This window comes from Oncorhynchus mykiss, chromosome 11, assembly GCF_057628025.1.
Source record: "Oncorhynchus mykiss isolate SJ-2025 chromosome 11, ASM5762802v1, whole genome shotgun sequence".
In the NCBI taxonomy this organism is placed as follows: domain Eukaryota; kingdom Metazoa; phylum Chordata; class Actinopteri; order Salmoniformes; family Salmonidae; genus Oncorhynchus; species Oncorhynchus mykiss.
Genome location: NC_143032.1, coordinates 708,144 through 731,358, shown reverse-complemented (window position 1 = coordinate 731,358; position 23,215 = coordinate 708,144). Strand labels below are relative to the sequence as shown.

Here is a 23,215-nt window from a genome sequence, read left to right as displayed (position 1 = left end):
GATGTTAGTATGATAGTGATGATAATAACCTGCTGGATGTCAGTATGATAGTGAGGATAACCTGGATGTTAGTATGATAGTGATGATAATAACCTGCTGGATGTTAGTACGATAGTGATGATAACCTGCTGGATGTTAGTATGATAGTGATAATAACCTCCTGGATGTCAGTATGATAGTGATTAAAAACCGGGATGTTAGTATGATAGTGATGATAACCTGGATGTTAGTATGATAGTGATGATAACCTGGATGTTAGTATGATAGTGATGATAACCTGGATGTTAGTATGATAGTGATAGTAACCTCCTGGATGTCAGTAAGATAGTGATGATAACCTGGATGTTAGTATGATAGTGATGATAACCTGGATGTTAGTATGATAGTGATGATAACCTGGATGTTAGTATGATAGTGATAATAACCTGCTGGATGTCAGTATGATAGTGATGATAACCTCCTGGATGTCAGTATGATAGTGATGATAATAACCTCCTGGATGTCAGTATGATAGTGATGATAACCTCCTGGATGTTAGTATGATAGTGATAATAACCTGCTGGATGTTAGTATGATAGTGATGATAACCTCCTGGATGTCAGTATGATAGTGATGATAACCTCCTTGATGTCAGTATGATAGTGATGATAACCTGGATGTTAGTATGATAGTGATGATAACCTGGATGTTAGTATGATAGTGATGATAACCTGGATGTTAGTATGATAGTGATATAACCTGGATGTCAGTATCATAGTGATGATAATAACCTGCTGGATGTTAGTATGATAGTGATGATAACCTGGATGTTAGTATGATTGTGATGTTTATATCCTACTGGATGTCAGTATGATAGTGATGATAACCTGGATGTTAGTATGATAGTGATGATAATAACCTGCTGAATGTTGGTATGATAGTGATGATAACCTGGCTGTTAGTATGATAGCAATTATAATAACCTGCTGGATGTTAGTAGGATAGTGATGATAACCTGGATGTTAGTATGATAGTGATGATAATAACCTGCTGGATGTTAGTATGATAGTGATGATAACCTTGATGTTAGTATGATAGTGATGATAACCTGGATGTTAGTATGATAGTGATAATAACATGCTGGGTGTTAGTATGATAGTGATGATAACCTGGATGTTAGTATGATAGTGATGATAACCTGGATGTTAGAATGATAGTGATAATAACCTGCTGGATGTTAGTATGATAGTGATGATAACCTGGATGTCAGTATGATAGTGATAATAACCTGCTGGATGTTAGTATGATAGTGATAGTAAACTGGATGTTATTATGATAGTGATGATAATAGCCTGCTGGATGTTAGTATGATAGTGATGATAATAACCTGCTGGATGTCGGTATGATAGTGAGGATAACCTGGATGTTAGTATGATAGTGATGATAATAACCTGCTGGATGTTAGTACGATAGTGATGATAACCTGCTGGATGTTAGTATGATAGTGATAATAACCTCCTGGATGTCAGTATGATAGTGATGATAACCGGGATGTTAGTATGATAGTGATGATAACCTGGATGTTAGTATGATAGTGATGATAACCTGGATGTTAGTATGATAGTGATAATAACCTGCTGGATGTCAGTATGATAGTGATAATAACCTCCTGGATGTCAGTATGATAGTGATGATAACCGGGATGTTAGTATGATAGTGATGATAACCTGGATGTTAGTATGATAGTGATGATAACCTGGATGTTAGTATGATAGTGATGATAACCTGGATGTTAGTATGATAGTGATAATAACCTGCTGGATGTCAGTATGATAGTGATAATAACCTCCTGGATGTTAGTATGATAGTGATGATAACCTGGATGTTAGTGATGATTACCTGGATGTTAGTATGATAGTGATAATAACCTCCTGGATGTTAGTATGATAGTGATGATAACCTGGATGTTAGTATGATAGTGATGCTAACCTGGATGTTAGTGTGATAGTGATGATAACCTGGATGTTAGTATGATAGTGATGCTAACCTGCTGGATGTTAGTATGATAGTGATGGTAATAACCTCCTGGATGTTAGTATGATAGTGATGATAACCTGGATGTTAGTATGATATTGATGCTAACCTGCTGGATGTTAGTATGATAGTGATGATAATAACCTCCTGGATGTTAGTATGATAGTGATGATAACCTGGATGTCAGTATGACAGTGATGATAATAACCTGCTGGATGTTAGTATGATAGTGATAATAACCTGGATGTTAGTATGATAGTGATGATAATAACCTGCTGGATGTCAGTATGATAGTGATGATAGCCTGGATGTCAGTATGATAGTGATGATAACCTGGATGTCAGTATGACTGTGATGATAATAACCTGCTGGATGTTAGTATGATAGTGATAATAACCTGGATGTTAGTATGATAGTGATGCTAATAACCTGCTGGATGTCAGTATGATAGTGATGATAACCTGGATGTTAGTATGATAGTGATGATAATAACCTGCTGGATGTCAGTATGATAGTGATGATAACCTGGATGTTAGTATGATAGTGATGATAATAACCTGCTGGATGTTAGTATGATAGTGATGATAACCTGGATGTTAGTATGATAGTGATGATAACCTGGGTGTTAGTATGATAGTGATGATAATAACCTGCTGGATGTTAGTATGATAGTGATGATAACCTGGATGTTAGTATGACAGTGATAATAACCTGCTGGGTGTCAGTGTGATAGTGATGATAACCTCCTGGATGATAGCGATGATAATAACCTGCTGGATGTTTGTATGATGGTGATGATAACCTGGATGTTAGTACGATAGTGATGATAACCTGGATGTCAGTATGATAGTGATGATAACCTTCTGGATGTTAGTATGATAGTGATGATAACCTGGACGTTAGTATGATAGTGATGATAACCTGGATGTTAGTGATGATGACCTGGATGTTGTATGATAGTGATGATAATAACCTGCTGGATGTTTGTATGATGGTGATGATAACCTGGATGTTAGTATGATAGTGGTGATAACCTGGATGTCAGTATGATAGTGACATAACCTGGATGTTAGACTGATAGTGATGATAACCTGGATGTCAGTATGATAGTGATGATAACCTGGATGTTAGTATGATAGCAATGATAATAACCTGCTGGATGTTAGTAGGATGGTGATGATAACCTGGATGTAAGAATGATAGTGATGATAATAACCTGCTGGGTGTTAGTATGATAGTGATGATAATAACCTGCTGGATGTTAGTATGATAGTGATGATAACCTGGATGTTAGTATGATAGTGATGGTAACCTGGATGTAAGTATGATAGTGATGATAATAACCTGCTGGATGTTAGTATGATAGTGATGATAACCTGGATGTTAGTATGATAGTGATGATAACCTGGATGTTAGTAAGATAGTGATAATAACATGCTGGGTGTTAGTATGATAGTGATTATAACCTGGATGTTAGTATGATAGTGATGATAACCTGGATGTTAGTATGGTAGTGATGATAATAACCTGCTGGATGTTAGTACGATAGTGATGATAACCTGCTGGATGTTAGTATGATAGTGATAATAACCTCCTGGATGTCAGTATGATAGTGATGATAACCTGGATGTCAGTATGATAGTGATGATAACCTGGATGTTAGTATGATAGTGATATAACCTGGATGTCAGTATGATAGTGATGATAATAACCTGCTGGATGTTAGTATGATAGTGATGATAACCTGGATGTTAGTATGATTGTGATGTTTATAACCTGCTGGATGTCAGTATGATAGTGATGATATCCTGGATGTTAGTATGATAGTGATGATAATAACCTGCTGAATGTTGGTATGATAGTGATGATAACCTGGATGTTAGTATGATAGCAATGATAATAACCTGCTGGATGTTAGCAGGATGGTGATGATAACCTGGATGTAAAAATGATAGTGATGATAATAACCTGCTGGGTGTTAGTATGATAGTGATGATAATAACCTGCTGGATGTTAGTATGATAGTGATGATAACCTGGATGTAAGTATGATAGTGATGATAATAACCTGCTGGATGTTAGTATGATAGTGATGATAACCTGGATGTTAGTATGATAGTGACGATAACCTGGATGTTAGTATGATAGTGATAATAACATGCTGGGTGTTAGTATGATAGTGATTATAACCTGGATGTTAGTATGATAGTGATGATAACCTGGATGTTAGCATGATAGTGATGATAACCTGGATGTCAGTATGATAGTGATAATAACCTGCTGGATGTTAGTATGATAGTGATAGTAAACTGGATGTTATTATGATCGTGATGATAATAACCTGCTGGATGTTAGTATGATAGTGATGATAATAACCTGCTGGATGTCAGTATGATAGTGAGGATAACCTGGATGTTAGTATGATAGTGATGATAATAACCTGCTGGATGTTAGTACGATAGTGATGATAACCTGCTGGATGTTAGTATGATAGTGATAATAACCTCCTGGATGTCAGTATGATAGTGATTAAAAACCGGGATGTTAGTATGATAGTGATGATAACCTGGATGTTAGTATGATAGTGATGATAACCTGGATGTTAGTATGATAGTGATGATAACCTGGATGTTAGTATGATAGTGATAGTAACCTCCTGGATGTCAGTAAGATAGTGATGATAACCTGGATGTTAGTATGATAGTGATGATAACCTGGATGTTAGTATGATAGTGATGATAACCTGGATGTTAGTATGATAGTGATAATAACCTGCTGGATGTCAGTATGATAGTGATGATAACCTCCTGGATGTCAGTATGATAGTGATGATAATAACCTCCTGGATGTCAGTATGATAGTGATGATAACCTCCTGGATGTTAGTATGATAGTGATAATAACCTGCTGGATGTTAGTATGATAGTGATGATAACCTCCTGGATGTCAGTATGATAGTGATGATAACCTCCTTGATGTCAGTATGATAGTGATGATAACCTGGATGTTAGTATGATAGTGATGATAACCTGGATGTTAGTATGATAGTGATGATAACCTGGATGTTAGTATGATAGTGATATAACCTGGATGTCAGTATCATAGTGATGATAATAACCTGCTGGATGTTAGTATGATAGTGATGATAACCTGGATGTTAGTATGATTGTGATGTTTATATCCTACTGGATGTCAGTATGATAGTGATGATAACCTGGATGTTAGTATGATAGTGATGATAATAACCTGCTGAATGTTGGTATGATAGTGATGATAACCTGGCTGTTAGTATGATAGCAATTATAATAACCTGCTGGATGTTAGTAGGATAGTGATGATAACCTGGATGTTAGTATGATAGTGATGATAATAACCTGCTGGATGTTAGTATGATAGTGATGATAACCTTGATGTTAGTATGATAGTGATGATAACCTGGATGTTAGTATGATAGTGATAATAACATGCTGGGTGTTAGTATGATAGTGATGATAACCTGGATGTTAGTATGATAGTGATGATAACCTGGATGTTAGAATGATAGTGATAATAACCTGCTGGATGTTAGTATGATAGTGATGATAACCTGGATGTCAGTATGATAGTGATAATAACCTGCTGGATGTTAGTATGATAGTGATAGTAAACTGGATGTTATTATGATAGTGATGATAATAGCCTGCTGGATGTTAGTATGATAGTGATGATAATAACCTGCTGGATGTCGGTATGATAGTGAGGATAACCTGGATGTTAGTATGATAGTGATGATAATAACCTGCTGGATGTTAGTACGATAGTGATGATAACCTGCTGGATGTTAGTATGATAGTGATAATAACCTCCTGGATGTCAGTATGATAGTGATGATAACCGGGATGTTAGTATGATAGTGATGATAACCTGGATGTTAGTATGATAGTGATGATAACCTGGATGTTAGTATGATAGTGATAATAACCTGCTGGATGTCAGTATGATAGTGATAATAACCTCCTGGATGTCAGTATGATAGTGATGATAACCGGGATGTTAGTATGATAGTGATGATAACCTGGATGTTAGTATGATAGTGATGATAACCTGGATGTTAGTATGATAGTGATGATAACCTGGATGTTAGTATGATAGTGATAATAACCTGCTGGATGTCAGTATGATAGTGATAATAACCTCCTGGATGTTAGTATGATAGTGATGATAACCTGGATGTTAGTGATGATTACCTGGATGTTAGTATGATAGTGATAATAACCTCCTGGATGTTAGTATGATAGTGATGATAACCTGGATGTTAGTATGATAGTGATGCTAACCTGGATGTTAGTGTGATAGTGATGATAACCTGGATGTTAGTATGATAGTGATGCTAACCTGCTGGATGTTAGTATGATAGTGATGGTAATAACCTCCTGGATGTTAGTATGATAGTGATGATAACCTGGATGTTAGTATGATATTGATGCTAACCTGCTGGATGTTAGTATGATAGTGATGATAATAACCTCCTGGATGTTAGTATGATAGTGATGATAACCTGGATGTCAGTATGACAGTGATGATAATAACCTGCTGGATGTTAGTATGATAGTGATAATAACCTGGATGTTAGTATGATAGTGATGATAATAACCTGCTGGATGTCAGTATGATAGTGATGATAGCCTGGATGTCAGTATGATAGTGATGATAACCTGGATGTCAGTATGACTGTGATGATAATAACCTGCTGGATGTTAGTATGATAGTGATAATAACCTGGATGTTAGTATGATAGTGATGCTAATAACCTGCTGGATGTCAGTATGATAGTGATGATAACCTGGATGTTAGTATGATAGTGATGATAATAACCTGCTGGATGTCAGTATGATAGTGATGATAACCTGGATGTTAGTATGATAGTGATGATAATAACCTGCTGGATGTTAGTATGATAGTGATGATAACCTGGATGTTAGTATGATAGTGATGATAACCTGGGTGTTAGTATGATAGTGATGATAATAACCTGCTGGATGTTAGTATGATAGTGATGATAACCTGGATGTTAGTATGACAGTGATAATAACCTGCTGGGTGTCAGTGTGATAGTGATGATAACCTCCTGGATGATAGCGATGATAATAACCTGCTGGATGTTTGTATGATGGTGATGATAACCTGGATGTTAGTACGATAGTGATGATAACCTGGATGTCAGTATGATAGTGATGATAACCTTCTGGATGTTAGTATGATAGTGATGATAACCTGGACGTTAGTATGATAGTGATGATAACCTGGATGTTAGTGATGATGACCTGGATGTTGTATGATAGTGATGATAATAACCTGCTGGATGTTTGTATGATGGTGATGATAACCTGGATGTTAGTATGATAGTGGTGATAACCTGGATGTCAGTATGATAGTGACATAACCTGGATGTTAGACTGATAGTGATGATAACCTGGATGTCAGTATGATAGTGATGATAACCTGGATGTTAGTATGATAGTGATGCTGGATGTTAGTATGATAGCGATGACGGTGTAACTAACCTTGTCCAGCAGGGCTTCAGGGACCTCCCTTCTGTTGACTCTCGCTGCTCTGCGGACCTCCTGGCGAGCCTCCTCCTTTCGACCCTGGGTCATCAGCCACCGAGCTGACTCTGGGAGGATCCTAACAGATTATCAGGGATGGTTGAGTCAAGGATGGGTCCAGAAAAAATCAGTCATGAGTCTTTTTTTAACCTTTATTTAACTAGGCAGGTCAGTTTAGAACAAATTCTTATTTTCACTGACGGCTTAGGAACAGTGGGTTAACTGCCTGTTCAGGGACAGAACGACAGACCTTGTCAGCTCGGGGGTTTGAACTTGCAACCTTCCGGTTACTAGTCCAACGCTCTAACCACTAGGCTACCCTGCCACCCCAAAATAGATGGGTGGAGTAGGCTTCTCTAAAGCCAGACTGACGGGTCAGAGGTTAGAGGTAAAAGGGTTGGAGGTTAGAGACGTACCAATAGAATACCCCGAGGAACAGGACAGGGCTGCAGAGGATCAGCTGACAGAGTGACAGGTTAGAGGTCAGGGGTCAGTACATTCGAATAGAAAACCCAGAGGAACAAGACAGGGCTGGAGAGGACCAGCTGACAGACTGACAGGTTAGAGGTCAGGGGTCAGTACGTTCGAATAGAATACCCAGAGGAACAAGACAGGGCTGGAGAGGACCAGCTGACAGACTGACAGGTTAGAGGTCAGGGGCCAGAACGTACCAGTAGAATACCCCGAGGAACAGGACAGGGCTGAAGAGGACCAGCTGTAGGATCCTCCAGTCTCTGACCCCGTAGGCGATCCCAGACATCAGCATCAGACCAATGGCATAGAAACAGTGGGAGAAGATGGTGAACAGAGCCCTTTTGTTGTTACCAGTCCACTCAGCACCTGGTTAGAGGTCAGGGGTTAGAGGTCAGTGGTGAACAGAGCCCTCCTGTTGTTACCAGTCCACTCAGCACCTGGTTAGAGGTCAGGGGTTAGAGGTCAGTGGTGAACAGAGCCCTTTTGTTGTTACCAGTCCACTCAGCACCTGGTTAGAGGTCAGGGGTTAGAGGTCAGTGGTGAACAGAGCCCTCCTGTTGTTACCAGTCCACTCAGCACCTGGTTAGAGGTCAGGGGTTAGAGGTCAGTGGTGAACAGAGCCCTCCTGTTGTTACCAGTCCCCTCAGCACCTGGTTAGAGGTCAGGGGTTAGAGGTCAGTGGTGAACAGAGCCCTCCTGTTGTTACCAGTCCCCTCAGCACCTGGTTAGAGGTCAGGGGTTAGAGGTCAGTGGTGAACAGAGCCCTTTTGTTATTACCAGTCCACTCAGCACCTGGTTAGAGGTCAGGGGTTAGAGGTCAGTGGTGAACAGAGCTCTCCTGTTGTTACCAGTCCACTCAGCACCTGGTTAGAGGTCAGGGGTTACAGGTCAGTGGTGAACAGAGCCCTCCTGTTGTTACCAGTCCCCTCAGCACCTGGTTAGAGGTCAGAGGTCAGAGGTCAGTGGTGAACAGAGCCCTCCTGTTGTTACCAGTCTACTCAGCACCTGGTTAGTTACCTGGAGGATGGAAACACCTACAGTACATGCCAGAGGTGTCTGGCGGCCATGTCAGACATCTAGTATGGTAGTGTGCAACATGAGTCCTAGAGGGTTGCTGGGGTGCAGGATTTTGTTCCAGCCCAGCACTAACACAGCTTATTTCTGGGAAGTAAACAACTGTACCTCGCATTTCATTTCATTTCATTTGAAAGAAATTTGAGAGCTTTAGTTTTCACTACGTGAAAAGGTAGCTACGTACAGTTGAAGTTGTAAGTTTACATACACTCAGGTTGGAGTCATTAAAACTAGTTTTTCAACCACTTCACTTCTTATTAACAAACTATAGTTTTGGCAAGTCGGTTAGGACATCTACTTTGTGCATGACACAAGTAATTTGTCCAACCATTGTTTACAGACAGATTATTTCACTTATAATTCACTGTATCACAATTCCAGTGGGTCAGAAGTTTACATACACTAAGTTGACTGTGCCTTTAAACAGCTTGGAAAATTCAAGAAAATGTCATGGGTTTAGGAGCTTCTGATAGGTTTATTGACATAATTTGAGTCAATTGGAGGTGTACCTGTGGATTTATTTAAAGGCCTACCTTCAGACTCAGTGCCTCTTCGCTTGACGTCATGGGAAAATCAAAAGAAATCAGCCAAGACCTCAGAAGAAAAACTTGTAGACCTTCAAAAATGTCTGGTTCAACCTTGGGAGCAATTTCCAAATGCCTGAAGGTGGTACCACATTCATCTGTACAAACAATATTATGCACGTATAAACACCATAGGACCATGGAGCCGTCATACTGCTCAGGAAGTATACACGTTCTGTCTCCTAGAGATGAACGTACTTTGGTGCGAAAAGCGCAAATCAATCCCAGAACAACAGCAAAGTTTCTTGTGAAGATGCTGGAGGAAACAGGTACAAAAGTATCTATATCCACAGTAAAACAAGTCCTATATCGACATAATCTGAAAGGCCGCTCAGCAAGAAGCCAGACTACGGTTTGCAACTGCACATGGGGACAAAGATTGTACTTTTTGGAGAAATGTCCTCTGGTCTGATGAAACAAAAATAGAACTGTTTGGCCATAATGACCATCGTTATGTTTGGAGGAAAAAGGAGGAGGCTTGCAAGCCGAAGAACACCATCCCAACTGTGAAGCACGGGGGTGGCAGCATCATGTTTTGGGAGTGCTTTGCTGCAGGAGGGCCTGGTGCACTTCACAAAATAGATGGCATCATGAGGAGAGACAATTATGTGGATATATTGAAGCAACATCTCAAGACATCAGTTAAAGCTTGGTCGCAAATGGGTCTTCCAAATGGACAATGACCCCAAGCATATTTCCAAAGTTGTGGCAAAATGGCTTTAGGACAACAAAGTCAAGGTATTGGAGTGGCCATCACAAATCCCTGACCTCAGTCCTATAGAACATTTGTGGGCAGAACTGAAAAAGCGTGTGCAAGCAAGGAGGACTATAAACCTGACTCAGTTACACCAGCTCTGTCAGGAGGAATGGGACAAAATTGTGGGAAGCTTGTGGAAGGCTACCCAAAACGTTTGATCCAAGTCAAACAATTTAAAGGCAATGCTACCAAATAATAATTGAGTGTATGTAACCTTCTGACCCACTGGGAATGTGATGAAATAAATAAATCTGAAATAAATCATTCTCTCTACTATTATTCTGACATTTCACATTCTTAAAATAAAGTGGTGATCCTAACTGACCTAAGACAGGGAATTATTACTAGGATTAAATGTCAGGAATTGTGAACAACTGAGTTTAAGTATTTAACTAAGGTGTAGGTAAACTTCCGACTTCACCTGTTGTAGAACATCGCAGTGTACCCACCTAAGACATACGTGTTTATAGCGACGCCTGAGATGGTGGTGCCGACCATGAATCTGAAGGCTATGTAAACATAGATGTTGGGAGAGAAGGCTGCTCCCACGCTGAACAACAGCTGGACCAGCAAAGAGAGGAGGACCACAAAACGCCTACCATACCTGAGGCGAGAGAACAGGAAAAAAAGAGGGGAGAAGTGAGGGGGGAGGGGGGAGAGGAGAGGAGAGGAGAGGAGAGGAGAGGAGAGGAGAGCATCATTAACTACCTGTGGAGGAGAGGATAAAGGAAAGGAGGTGAGAGGAGAGGAGACAGGAAAGGAGGGGAGACAGGAAAGGAAGGGAGACAGCCTCTAACTACCTGTGGAGGAGAGGAGACAGGAGAGGAGAGACAGGAGAGGAGAGGAGACAGGAAAGGAGGGGAGACAGCCTCATTAACTACCTGTGGAGGAGAGAAGACAGCATGGTGGGCACTGGGTCCTCTTAAACCTGTAACCTCCAATACGACCCAGTGGGCTCGGATAACTGAAATATCTTCTAATAACCTCCAATAAGCCCCAGTGGGCTCGGATAACTGAAATATCTTCTAATAACCTCCAATAAGCCCCAGTGGGCTCAGATAACGGAAATATCTTCTAATAACCTCCAATAAGACCCAGTGGGCTCAGATAACTGAAATATCTTCTAATAACCTCCAATAAGCCCCAGTGGGCTCGGATAACTGAAATATCTTCTAATAACCTCCAATAAGCCCCAGTGGGCTCAGATAACGGAAATATCTGCGATAACTTCTAATAACCTAGAACTAGAATACCTTCTACAATTACAACTTGTGTTTGAATTTCCACAGTGAGACGTGCAATATGATACAGTTGCACTGATTAGATCAACAATCTGAGAGACGCACTGAGGGCATTGGTCCAAAGGTGCCTTTAGTTACAACAACAATACAACAGACTAGTGGAGTGATGTCTTTGGCATAACATATTGGCACTTGATTAGGAACATTCATTAACAGACAACTGAATAGAACCCATGTGTCATGTTTAAGAGCCATGAAAACAGACATTAGTCAGAGAAATGCCTAAAGGGTGAGCATGAGTTTCAGAACTCTGACAAGATGAGTCAGTGTTTCCCCAGGGGTGAACAGATGTGTCAGAGCTCTGATAGGATCATTTGAAATGAATAGTAATTGGCTCAATGGAAGTCTATGGGAACAGCTAGCTTGTAATTACGTTAACTCTAGTATCAATGCACCCCCCCACCACCACACACCCTGCTACCTTTGCCACCACCGCTGAAAAAAATCCCAAGGGAAACACTGGATGGGTCCATACCTGTCTGCCATTGGCCCAAACACCAGAGCACCGATCAGGAGCCCTGCCATGAAGATGGACTGGGACGCCTCGTTCAGACCACTGTTGGCACACACCAAGTTGAACTGAAGAGGATGGGAGGAAGAAGGAAGAGGAGAAGAAAGTAGAGGAGTCAGGGAGAACCATAATAGAGATTGCATAATAAGGACACGGCGTGCTGCAAAAAATATGTTCTGTTCTTAGAGACATATCTGTTCTGTTCCTGGAGACATATCTGTTCTGTTCTTAGAGACATATCTGTTCTGTTCCTGGAGACATATCTGTTCTGTTCCTGGAGACATATCTGTTCTGTTCTTGGAGACATATCTGTTCTGTTCTTGGAGACATATCTGTTCTGTTCTTGGAGACATATCTGTTCTGTTCCTGGAGACATATCTGTTCTGTTCCTGGAGACATATCTGTTCTGTTCTTGGAGACATATCTGTTCTGTTCCTGGAGACATATCTGTTCTGTTCTTAGAGACATATCTGTTCTGTTCTTGGAGACATATCTGTTCTGTTCTTGGAGACATATCTGTTCTGTTCCTGGAGACATATCTGTTCTGTTCTTGGAGACATATCTGTTCTGTTCTTGGAGACATATCTGTTCTGTTCTTGGAGACATATCTGTTCTGTTCTTAGAGACATATCTGTTCTGTTCCTGGAGACATATCTGTTCTGTTCCCGGAGACATATCTGTTCTGTTCCTGGAGACATATCTGTTATGTTCCTGGAGACATATCTGTTCTGTTCTTGGAGACATATCTGTTCTGTTCTTAGAGACATATCTGTTCTGTTCTTAGAGACATATCTGTTCTGTTCTTGGAGACATATCTGTTCTGTTCTTAGAGACATATCTGTTCTGTTCTTAGAGACATATCTGTTCTGTTCTTAGAGACATATCTGTTCTGTTCTTGGAGACATATATGTTCTGTTCTTAGAGACATATCTGTTCTGTTCTTGGAGACATATCTGTTCTGTTCTTGGAGACATATCTGTTCTGTTCTTGGAGACATATCTGTTCTGTTCCTGGAGACATATATGTTCTGTTCTTAGAGACATATCTGTTCTGTTCCTGGAGACATATCTGTTCTGTTCTTGGAAACATATCTGTTCTGTTCTTGGAGACATATCTGTTCTGTTCCTGGAGACATATCTGTTCTGTTCCTGGAGACATATCTGTTCTGTTCTTGGAGACATATCTGTTCTGTTCCTGGAGACATATCTGTTCTGTTCCTGGAGACATATCTGTTCTGTTCTTGGATACATATATGTTCTGTTCCTGGAGACATATCTGTTCTGTTCTTGGAGACATATCTGTTCTGTTCTTAGAGAAATATCTGTTCTGTTCTTAGCGACATATCTGTTCTGTTCTTGGAGACATATCTGTTCTGTTCCTAAAGATGTCTGTTGGATTACTGTCATTGATATTCCATTCAACCAGTTCAATGTAACAATTATAGGTTTAGGCTACAACATGATACTAGAATGTTCCTTATACCCATCATGAGGTTGCTACAACCTAGACTATGAATGAAAGTTTACAGCGTAGGTGCACACAGGTCGAGAGACAAATTTGAGAAGACAGACAGTGATACATGGACAGACAGTGACAACCAATACCACATTGTACACTGTTGCCTGCATCTAGCTGATATTGAGTGTAAACATTAGTCCAACAGTTGCAAACAATAGTTTCTATTGGACAAATTCAGGTATGTTTATCCCCGTGTTGTTCCATTTGCTTCCGTTTAAGAAATGTTTTTCAACAGAATCAGCGGAATGAATACACCCCTGATCACGTGTAAACACAGTTCACTTTCATAGCAGCCACGTTGTATTGCTTCTCTCATCTATGCGCTATCCTGTAGGGCAGGCTGTACTGTCTAGACTACATGTACTGTGTAGGGCAGGCTGTACTGTCTAGACTACATGTACTGTGTAGGGCAGGCTGTACTGTCTAGACTACATGTACTGTGTAGGGCAGGCTGTACTGTCTAGACTACATGTACTGTGTAGGGCAGGCTGTACTGTCTAGACTACAGTACAGCTATCCCCAGGTGAAAAAAAACTTTCCAAGCCAAACCGCCGCACACAGCCTATATCGTTGTCAGCATATTAGCTAAAGTAACGTCATAGTCAGCATAGCTAATATAACTAACTTGTTAGTAAACCCCCTACCTACAGTCATGCAGTAACGTTACAGTGTACAGTTAGTAAGCAGTTACACCGGCGGGTCCCAGTGGCAATACATTTGTAAAACCAAAAGCTTACCTTGACGTGGAAGAGTTCCAGTGTTGTGTTGGAAAGACATCGCCAGCTAGCTAGCATAGCATCCCCCTGTTTCAGCAGGGTATTTCAGTTTGTTTGAACTAGCTAGCTGCATTTGATAGCTAAGTAAGTGAAACTGAAAAATAAATGTCTCTCTCTCTCTCTCTCTCTATTTCTCTCTTGCTTCTCCTTCATTTTGAAATAAATGAATTTGTTCAAAACTATTCAACTATTGTCTTTCTCTCTCTTTGAGTCAACTACTCACCACATTTTATGCACTGCAGTGTTAGCTAGCTGTAGCTTATGCTTTCAGTACTAGATTCATTCTCTGATCCTTTGATTGGGTGGACAACATGTCAGTTACTGCTTCTAGAGCTCTGATAGACTGGAGGATGTCCTCTGGAAGTTGTCATAAGTACTGTGTAAGTCTATGGAAGGGGGTAAGAACCATGAGCCTCCTAGGTTTTGTATTGAAGTAAATCTATCTAGAGGAGGATGGAAGCTAGGTGTCCTCCGGCTACACCATGGTGCTACCCTACAGAGTGCTGTTGAGGCTACTGTAGACCTTCATTGTGAAACAGTGTGTTTTAATCAATTATTTGGTGACGTGATTATATTTAATACAGTTTAATATAAAAAAGGTAAACTTTTTAAATGTTTTAAAATGTATTTCTATGAAATTCACTGAGGAGGTTGGTCCTCCCAATCCTCCTCTGAGGAGTCTCCACTGGACTACACAGTACATGTAGTCTAGACAGTACAGCCTGCCCTATAGAGTACATGTAGTCTAGACAGTACAGCCTGCCATACACAGTACATGTAGTCTAGACAGTACAGCCTGCCCTACACAGTACATGTAGTGTAGACAGTACATGTAGTCCAGACAGTACAGCCTGCCCTACACCGTACATGTAGTCTAGACAGTACATGTAGTCCAGACAGTACATGTAGTCTAGACAGTACAGCCTGCCTTACACAGTACATGTAGTCTAGACAGTACAGCCTGCCTTACACAGTACATGTAGTCTAGACAGTACAGCCTGCCTTACACAGTACATGTAGTCTAGACAGTACAGCCTGCCCTACACCGTACATGTAGTCTAGACAGTACATGTAGTCCAGACAGTACATGTAGTCTAGACAGTACAGCCTGCCTTACACAGTACATGTAGTCTAGACAGTACAGCCTGCCTTACACAGTACATGTAGTCTAGACAGTACAGCCTGCCTTACACAGTACATGTAGTCTAGACAGTACAGCCTGCCTTACACAGTACATGTAGTCTAGACAGTACAGCCTGCTCTACACAGTACAAGTAGTCTAGACAGTACAGCCTGCCCTACACAGTACATGTAGTCTAGACAGTACAGCCTGCCTTACACAGTACATGTAGTCTAGACAGTACAGCCTGCTCTACACAGTACATGTAGTCTGCACAGTACAGCCTGCCGTACACAGTACATGTCGTCTAGACAGTACATGTAGTCTAGACAGTACAGCCTGCCCTACACAGTACATGTAGTCTAGACAGTACAGCCTGCCTTACACAGTACATGTAGTCTAGACAGTACAGCCTGCTCTACACAGTACATGTAGTCTGCACAGTACAGCCTGCCGTACACAGTACATGTCGTCTAGACAGTACATGTAGTCTGCACAGTACAGCCTGCCGTACACAGTACATGTCGTCTAGACAGTACATGTAGTCTAGACAGTACATGTAGTCTAGACAGTACATGTAGTCTAGACAGTACAGCCTGCCCTACACAGTACATGTTGTCTAGACAGTACAGCCTGCCCTACACAGTACATGTCGTCTAGACAGTACAGCCTGCCCTACACAGTACATGTCGTCTAGACAGTACAGCCTGCCCTACACAGTACATGTCGTCTAGACAGTACAGCCTGCCCTATAGAGTACATGTAGTCTAGACAGTACAGCCTGCCCTACACTGTACATGTAGTCTAGACAGTACATGTAGTCTAGACAGTACATGTAGTCTAGACAGTACATGTAGTCTAGACAGTACAGCCTGCCCTACACAGTACATGTCGTCTAGACAGTACAGCCTGCCCTACACTGTACATGTAGTCTAGACAGTACATGTAGTCTAGACAGTACATGTAGTCTAGACAGTACATGTAGTCTAGACAGTACATGTAGTCTAGACAGTACATGCTGGCCCAGTCGTTCTGTTATTAAACAACTATACAGTGCTGACTGACTAACGGACAAGACACACAGTCTGATTGGGAGGAACACTGATTTATGATGATGATTTATGTCTGACAGATGGCTGGCTGCCATCACTAAAGAAACAGCTGCCAAGTCTGATATCATTATGGAAACAGCTGCCAAGTCAAACATCATTATGGAAACAGCTGCCAAGTCTGATATCATTATGGAAACAGCTGCCAAGTCAAACATCATTATGGAAACAGCTTCCAAGTCTAACATCATTAAGGAAACAGCTGCCAAGTCTAACATCATTAAGGAAACAGCTGCCAACTCTGATATCATTATGGAAACAGCTGCCAAATCTAACATAATTAAGGAAACAGCTGCCAAGTCTAAGATCATTATGGAAACAGCTGGAAAGGCTAACATAATTAAGGAAACAGCTGCCAAATCTAACATCATTAAGGAAACAGCTGCAAAGGCTAACATCATTATGGAAACAGCTGCCAAGTCTGACATCATTAAGGAAACAGCTGCCAAGTCTGATATCATTATGGAAACAGCTGCCAAGTCTAACATCATTATGGAAACAGCTGCAAAGGCTAACATCATTAAGGAAACATCTGCCAAATCTAACACCATTAAGGAAACAGCTGCAAAGGCTAACATCATTATGGAAACAGCTGCCAAGTCTAACATCATTATGGAAACAGCTGCCAAGTCTGACATCATTATGGAAACAGCTGCCAAGTCTGACATCATTATGGAAACAGCTGCCAAGTCTGACATCATTAAGGAAACAGCTGCAAAGTCTGATATCATTATGGAAACAGCTGCCAAGTCTAAAATCATTATGGAAACAGCTGCCAAGTCTAAAATCATTAAGGAAACAGCTGCCAAGTCTGACATCATTATGGAAACAGCTGCCAAGTCTGATATCATTATGGAAACAGCTGCCAAGTCTGACATCATTATGGAAACAGCTGCCAAGTCTAACATCATTATGGAAAGAGCTGCAAAGGCTAACCACATTATGGAAACAGCTGCCAAGTCTAACATCATTATGGAAACAGCTGCCAAGTCTAACATCATTATGGAAACAGCTGCCAAGTCTGATATCATTATGGAAACAGCTGCCAAGTCTGACATCATTATGGAAACAGCTGCCAAGTCTGACATCATTATGTAAACAGCTGCCAAGTCTGACATCATTATGGAAACAGCTGCCAAGTCTGATATCATTATGGAAACAGCTCCCAAGTCTGACATCATTATGGAAACAGCCCACCAAGTCTAACATCATTATGGAAACAGCTGCAAAGGCTAACATCATTATGGAAACAGCTGCCAAATCTAACATCATTATGGAAACAGCTGCCAAGTCTGACATCATTATGGAAACAGCTGCCAAGTCTGATATCATTATGGAAACAGCTCCCAAGTCTGACATCATTATGGAAACAGCTGCCAAGTCTAACATCATTATGGAAACAGCTGCAAAGGCTAACATCATTATGGAAACAGCTGCCAAATCTAACATCATTATGGAAACAGCTGCCAAGTCTGACATCATTATGGAAACAGCTTCCAAATTAAATATCATTATGGAAACTGCTGCCAATTCTGACATCATTATGGAAACAGCTGCCAAGTCTAACATCATTATGGAAACAGCTGCCAAATCTAACATACCTTAAGGAAACAGCTGCCAAGTCTGACATCATTAAGGAAACAGCTGCCAAGTCTAACATCATTAAGGAAACAGCTGCCAAGTCTAACATCATCATGGAAACATCTGCAAAGGCTAACATCATTATGGAAACAGCTGCCAAGTCTGACATCATTATGGAAACAGCTGCCAAGTCTAACATCATCATGGAAACATCTGCAAAGGCTAACATCATTATGGAAACAGCTGCCAAGTCTGACATCATTATGGAAACAGCTGCCAAGTCTGACATCATTAAGGAAACAGCTGCCAAGTCTAACATCATTAAGGAAACAGCTGCCAAGTCTAACATCATTATGGAAACAGCTGCAAAGGCTAACATCATTATGGAAACAGCTGCCAAATCTAACATCATTAAGGAAACAGCTGCCAAGTCTGACATCATTATGGAAACAGCTGCCAAGTCTGACATCATTATGGAAACAGCTGCCAAATTAAATATCATTATGGAAACAGCTGCCAAATCTAACATCATTAAGGAAACAGCTGCCAAATCGAACATCATTAAGGAAACAGCCCACTGAGTCCAGTGCAGTCTGTCTGTCTGTCTGTGTGTCTGTCTGTTTGACAGAATAATAGAGGTAGTGTGGCATCACCAGATCACTGGTGGTGGAATAAGAGAGGTAGTGTGGCATCACCAGATCACTGGTAGTGGAATAAGAGAGGTAGTGTGGCATCACCAGATCACTGGTAGTGGAATAAGAGAGGTAGTGTGGCATCACCAGATCACTGGTAGTGGAATAAGAGAGGTAGTGTGGCATCACCAGATCACTGGTAGTGGAATAAGAGAGGTAGTGTGGCATCACCAGATCACTGGTAGTGGAATAAGAGAGGTAGTGTGGCATCACCAGATCACTGGTAGTGGAATAAGAGAGGTAGTGTGGCATCACCAGATCACTGGTAGTGGAATAAGAGAGGTAGTGTGGCATCACCAGATCACTGGTAGTGGAATAAGAGAGGTAGTGTGGCATCACCAGATCACTGGTAGTGGAATAAGAGAGGTAGTGTGGCATCACCAGATCACTGGTAGTGGAATAAGAGAGGTAGTGTGGCATCACCAGATCACTGGTAGTGGAATAAGAGAGGTAGTGTGGCATCACCAGATCACTGGTAGAGGAATAAGAGAGGTAGTGTGGCATCACCAGATCACTGGTAGTGGAATAAGAGAGGTAGTGTGGCATCACCAGATCACTGGTAGTGGAATAAGAGAGGTAGTGTGGCATCACCAGATCACTGGTAGTGGAATAAGAGAGGTAGTGTGGCATCACCAGATCACTGGTAGTGGAATAAGAGCGGTAGTGTGGCATCACCAGATCACTGGTAGAGGAATAAGAGAGGTAGTGTGGCATCACCAGATCACTGGTAGTGGAATAAGAGAGGTAGTGTGGCATCACCAGATCACTGGTAGTGGAATAAGAGAGGTAGTGTGGCATCACCAGATCACTGGTAGTGGAATAAGAGAGGTAGTGTGGCATCACCAGATCACTGGTAGTGGAATAAGAGAGGTAGTGTGGCATCACCAGATCACTGGTAGAGGAATAAGAGAGGTAGTGTGGCATCACCAGATCACTGGTAGTGGAATAAGAGAGGTAGTGTGGCATCACCAGATCACTGGTAGTGGAATAAGAGAGGTAGTGTGGCATCACCAGATCACTGGTAGTGGAATAAGAGAGGTAGTGTGGCATCACCAGATCACTGGTAGTGGAATAAGAGCGGTAGTGTGGCATCACCAGATCACTGGTAGAGGAATAAGAGAGGTAGTGTGGCATCACCAGATCACTGGTAGTGGAATAAGAGAGGTAGTGTGGCATCACCAGATCACTGGTAGTGGAATAAGAGAGGTAGTGTGGCATCACCAGATCACTGGTAGTGGAATAAGAGAGGTAGTGTGGCATCACCAGATCACTGGTAGTGGAATAAGAGAGGTAGTGTGGCATCACCAGATCACTGGTAGTGGACTAAGAGAGGTAGTGTGGCATCACCAGATCACTGGTAGTGGAATAAGAGAGGTAGTGTGGCATCACCAGATCACTGGTAGAGGAATAAGAGAGGTAGTGTGGCATCACCAGATCACTGGTAGTGGAATAAGAGAGGTAGTGTGGCATCACCAGATCACTGGTAGTGGAATAAGAGAGGTAGTGTGGCATCACCAGATCACTGGTAGTGGAATAAGAGAGGTAGTGTGGCATCACCAGATCACTGGTAGTGGAATAAGAGCGGTAGTGTGGCATCACCAGATCACTGGTAGTGGAATAAGAGAGGTAGTGTGGCATCACCAGATCACTGGTAGTGGAATAAGAGAGGTAGTGTGGCATCACCAGATCACTGGTAGTGGAATAAGAGAGGTAGTGTGGCATCACCAGATCACTGGTAGAGGAATAAGAGAGGTAGTGTGGCATCACCAGATCACTGGTAGTGGAATAAGAGAGGTAGTGTGGCATCACCAGATCACTGGTAGTGGAATAAGAGAGGTAGGGTGGCATCACCAGATCACTGGTAGAGGAATAAGAGAGGTAGTGTGGCATCACCAGATCACTGGTAGTGGAATAAGAGAGGTAGTGTGGCATCACCAGATCACTGGTAGTGGAATAAGAGAGGTAGTGTGGCATCACCAGATCACTGGTAGTGGAATAAGAGAGGTAGTGTGGCATCACCAGATCACTGGTAGTGGAATAAGAGCGGTAGTGTGGCATCACCAGATCACTGGTAGTGGAATAAGAGAGGTAGTGTGGCATCACCAGATCACTGGTAGTGGAATAAGAGAGGTAGTGTGGCATCACCAGATCACTGGTAGTGGAATAAGAGAGGTAGGGTGGCATCACCAGATCACTGGTAGTGGAATAAGAGCGGTAGTGTGGCATCACCAGATCACTGGTAGTGGAATAAGAGAGGTAGTGTGGCATCACCAGATCACTGGTAGTGGAATAAGAGAGGTAGTGTGGCATCACCAGATCACTGGTAGAGGAATAAGAGAGGTAGTGTGGCATCACCAGATCACTGGTAGTGGAATAAGAGAGGTAGTGTGGCATCACCAGATCACTGGTAGAGGAATAAGAGAGGTAGTGTGGCATCACCAGATCACTGGTAGTGGAATAAGAGAGGTAGTGTGGCATCACCAGATCACTGGTAGTGGAATAAGAGAGGTAGTGTGGCATCACCAGATCACTGGTAGAGGAATAAGAGAGGTAGTGTGGCATCACCAGATCACTGGTAGTGGAATAAGAGAGGTAGTGTGGCATCACCAGATCACTGGTAGTGGAATAAGAGAGGTAGTGTGGCATCACCAGATCACTGGTAGAGGAATAAGAGAGGTAGTGTGGCATCACCAGATCACTGGTAGTGGAATAAGAGAGGTAGTGTGGCATCACCAGATCACTGGTAGTGGAATAAGAGAGGTAGGGTGGCATCACCAGATCACTGGTAGTGGAATAAGAGCGGTAGTGTGGCATCACCAGATCACTGGTAGTGGAATAAGAGAGGTAGTGTGGCATCACCAGATCACTGGTAGTGGAATAAGAGAGGTAGTGTGGCATCACCAGATCACTGGTAGTGGAATAAGAGAGGTAGGGTGGCATCACCAGATCACTGGTAGTGGAATAAGAGAGGTAGTGTGGCATCACCAGATCACTGGTAGTGGAATAAGAGAGGTAGTGTGGCATCACCAGATCACTGGTAGTGGAATAAGAGAGGTAGTGTGGCATCACCAGATCACTGGTAGTGGAATAAGAGAGGTAGTGTGGCATCACCAGATCACTGGTAGTGGAATAAGAGAGGTAGTGTGGCATCACCAGATCACTGGTGGTGGAATAAGAGAGGTAGTGTGGCATCACCAGATCACTGGTAGTGGAATAAGAGAGGTAGTGTGGCATCACCAGATCACTGGTAGTGGAATAAGAGAGGTAGTGTGGCATCATTTGATTTTTCAAACTAGGGCATCAGACTGCAGGCTCAACAGATATTTAGTATCTCTACTGACCCATTGTCTGCCCCAACTACCCTATCCTACGACCCTACCTCAGTCACCAGGCTGGTGGTCCCTTGGGGAGCCTCATACTTCCATCCATCCCTGCAGGAGATGGTACTGTTTATCCCATACACTTCAATAGTCTGCAAGTCCAGATCCACCGGAGTGTACATCTTACAGGACTGGAACCCAGGGCCATTCTCCAGCGGTGGAAGGGTGAGGTTCAACAGCCTATCGTTGGTCAGGTTGGGTCCCTGCGTCCTGATCCAGTCGGTGTTACAGTGATGAGGGAAGTTCATCCCCGTAAACACCTGACAGAACATGTGGAACCCGTTGAAGATGTTCGGGAAGCATATCGCAGCCAACATTTGCTTCTGGAATGTTCCGAACTCCCCGACCGCTGTCAGTACCTGCCCGAACCCGGAGCTCATCTTCAGTCACAGGTGTTGGTGCAACACACAGGCTGGAAGTGTTCGATAGGAGATTGTTTGTCAAGTGGAGGTTTAACACCTTTCCATTGGTAGGAGGGCATTAGTGGGTAGATAAATTAATGTTTAATCTGTCATAACACACTCACAGGAGTGTTATCAGGTGTCACCCGGTCATCTGCGTGTGTAAAATAACTCCTTACTCTACAAACCTTTAGAAAATGAATAACTTCAATTCAAGGCCTCAACAAAATACTTAATTAGTTCAAGTTAATTGATCATCTAGTGCCTTTACAGTCTATTTCATCCATTCAACGCAGTTTTAGATGTTTCCCTTGTGCTTGTTTTTGCTTCCTTCAGCAGTC

The 23,215-nt window shown here is 42.0% G+C and overlaps 1 protein-coding gene across 3 annotated transcripts in view; it reads right to left on the bottom strand.

Annotated features, from left to right (window-relative positions):
- slc22a13b (solute carrier family 22 member 13b) overlaps positions 1-23,215 on the bottom strand; it is a 42,355-nt gene extending 19,140 nt beyond the window's left edge. For 2 of the 3 annotated variants that reach the window (XR_016484324.1, XM_036934642.2), the window contains exons 1-5: positions 22,473-23,215; positions 12,262-12,365; positions 10,935-11,089; positions 8,268-8,436; positions 7,555-7,675 (exon numbers count right to left, since the gene is read on the bottom strand). Coding sequence is in view for 2 of the 3 variants with exons in the window: in XM_036934642.2 (XP_036790537.2) it covers positions 7,555-7,675; positions 8,268-8,436; positions 10,935-11,089; positions 12,262-12,365; positions 22,473-22,853 (930 nt within the window). In the remaining variant the exon portion in view is untranslated. The remainder of the gene's footprint in view (positions 1-7,554; positions 7,676-8,267; positions 8,437-10,934; positions 11,090-12,261; positions 12,366-22,472) is intronic. The other variant, XM_090189210.1, reaches the window with a different exon arrangement.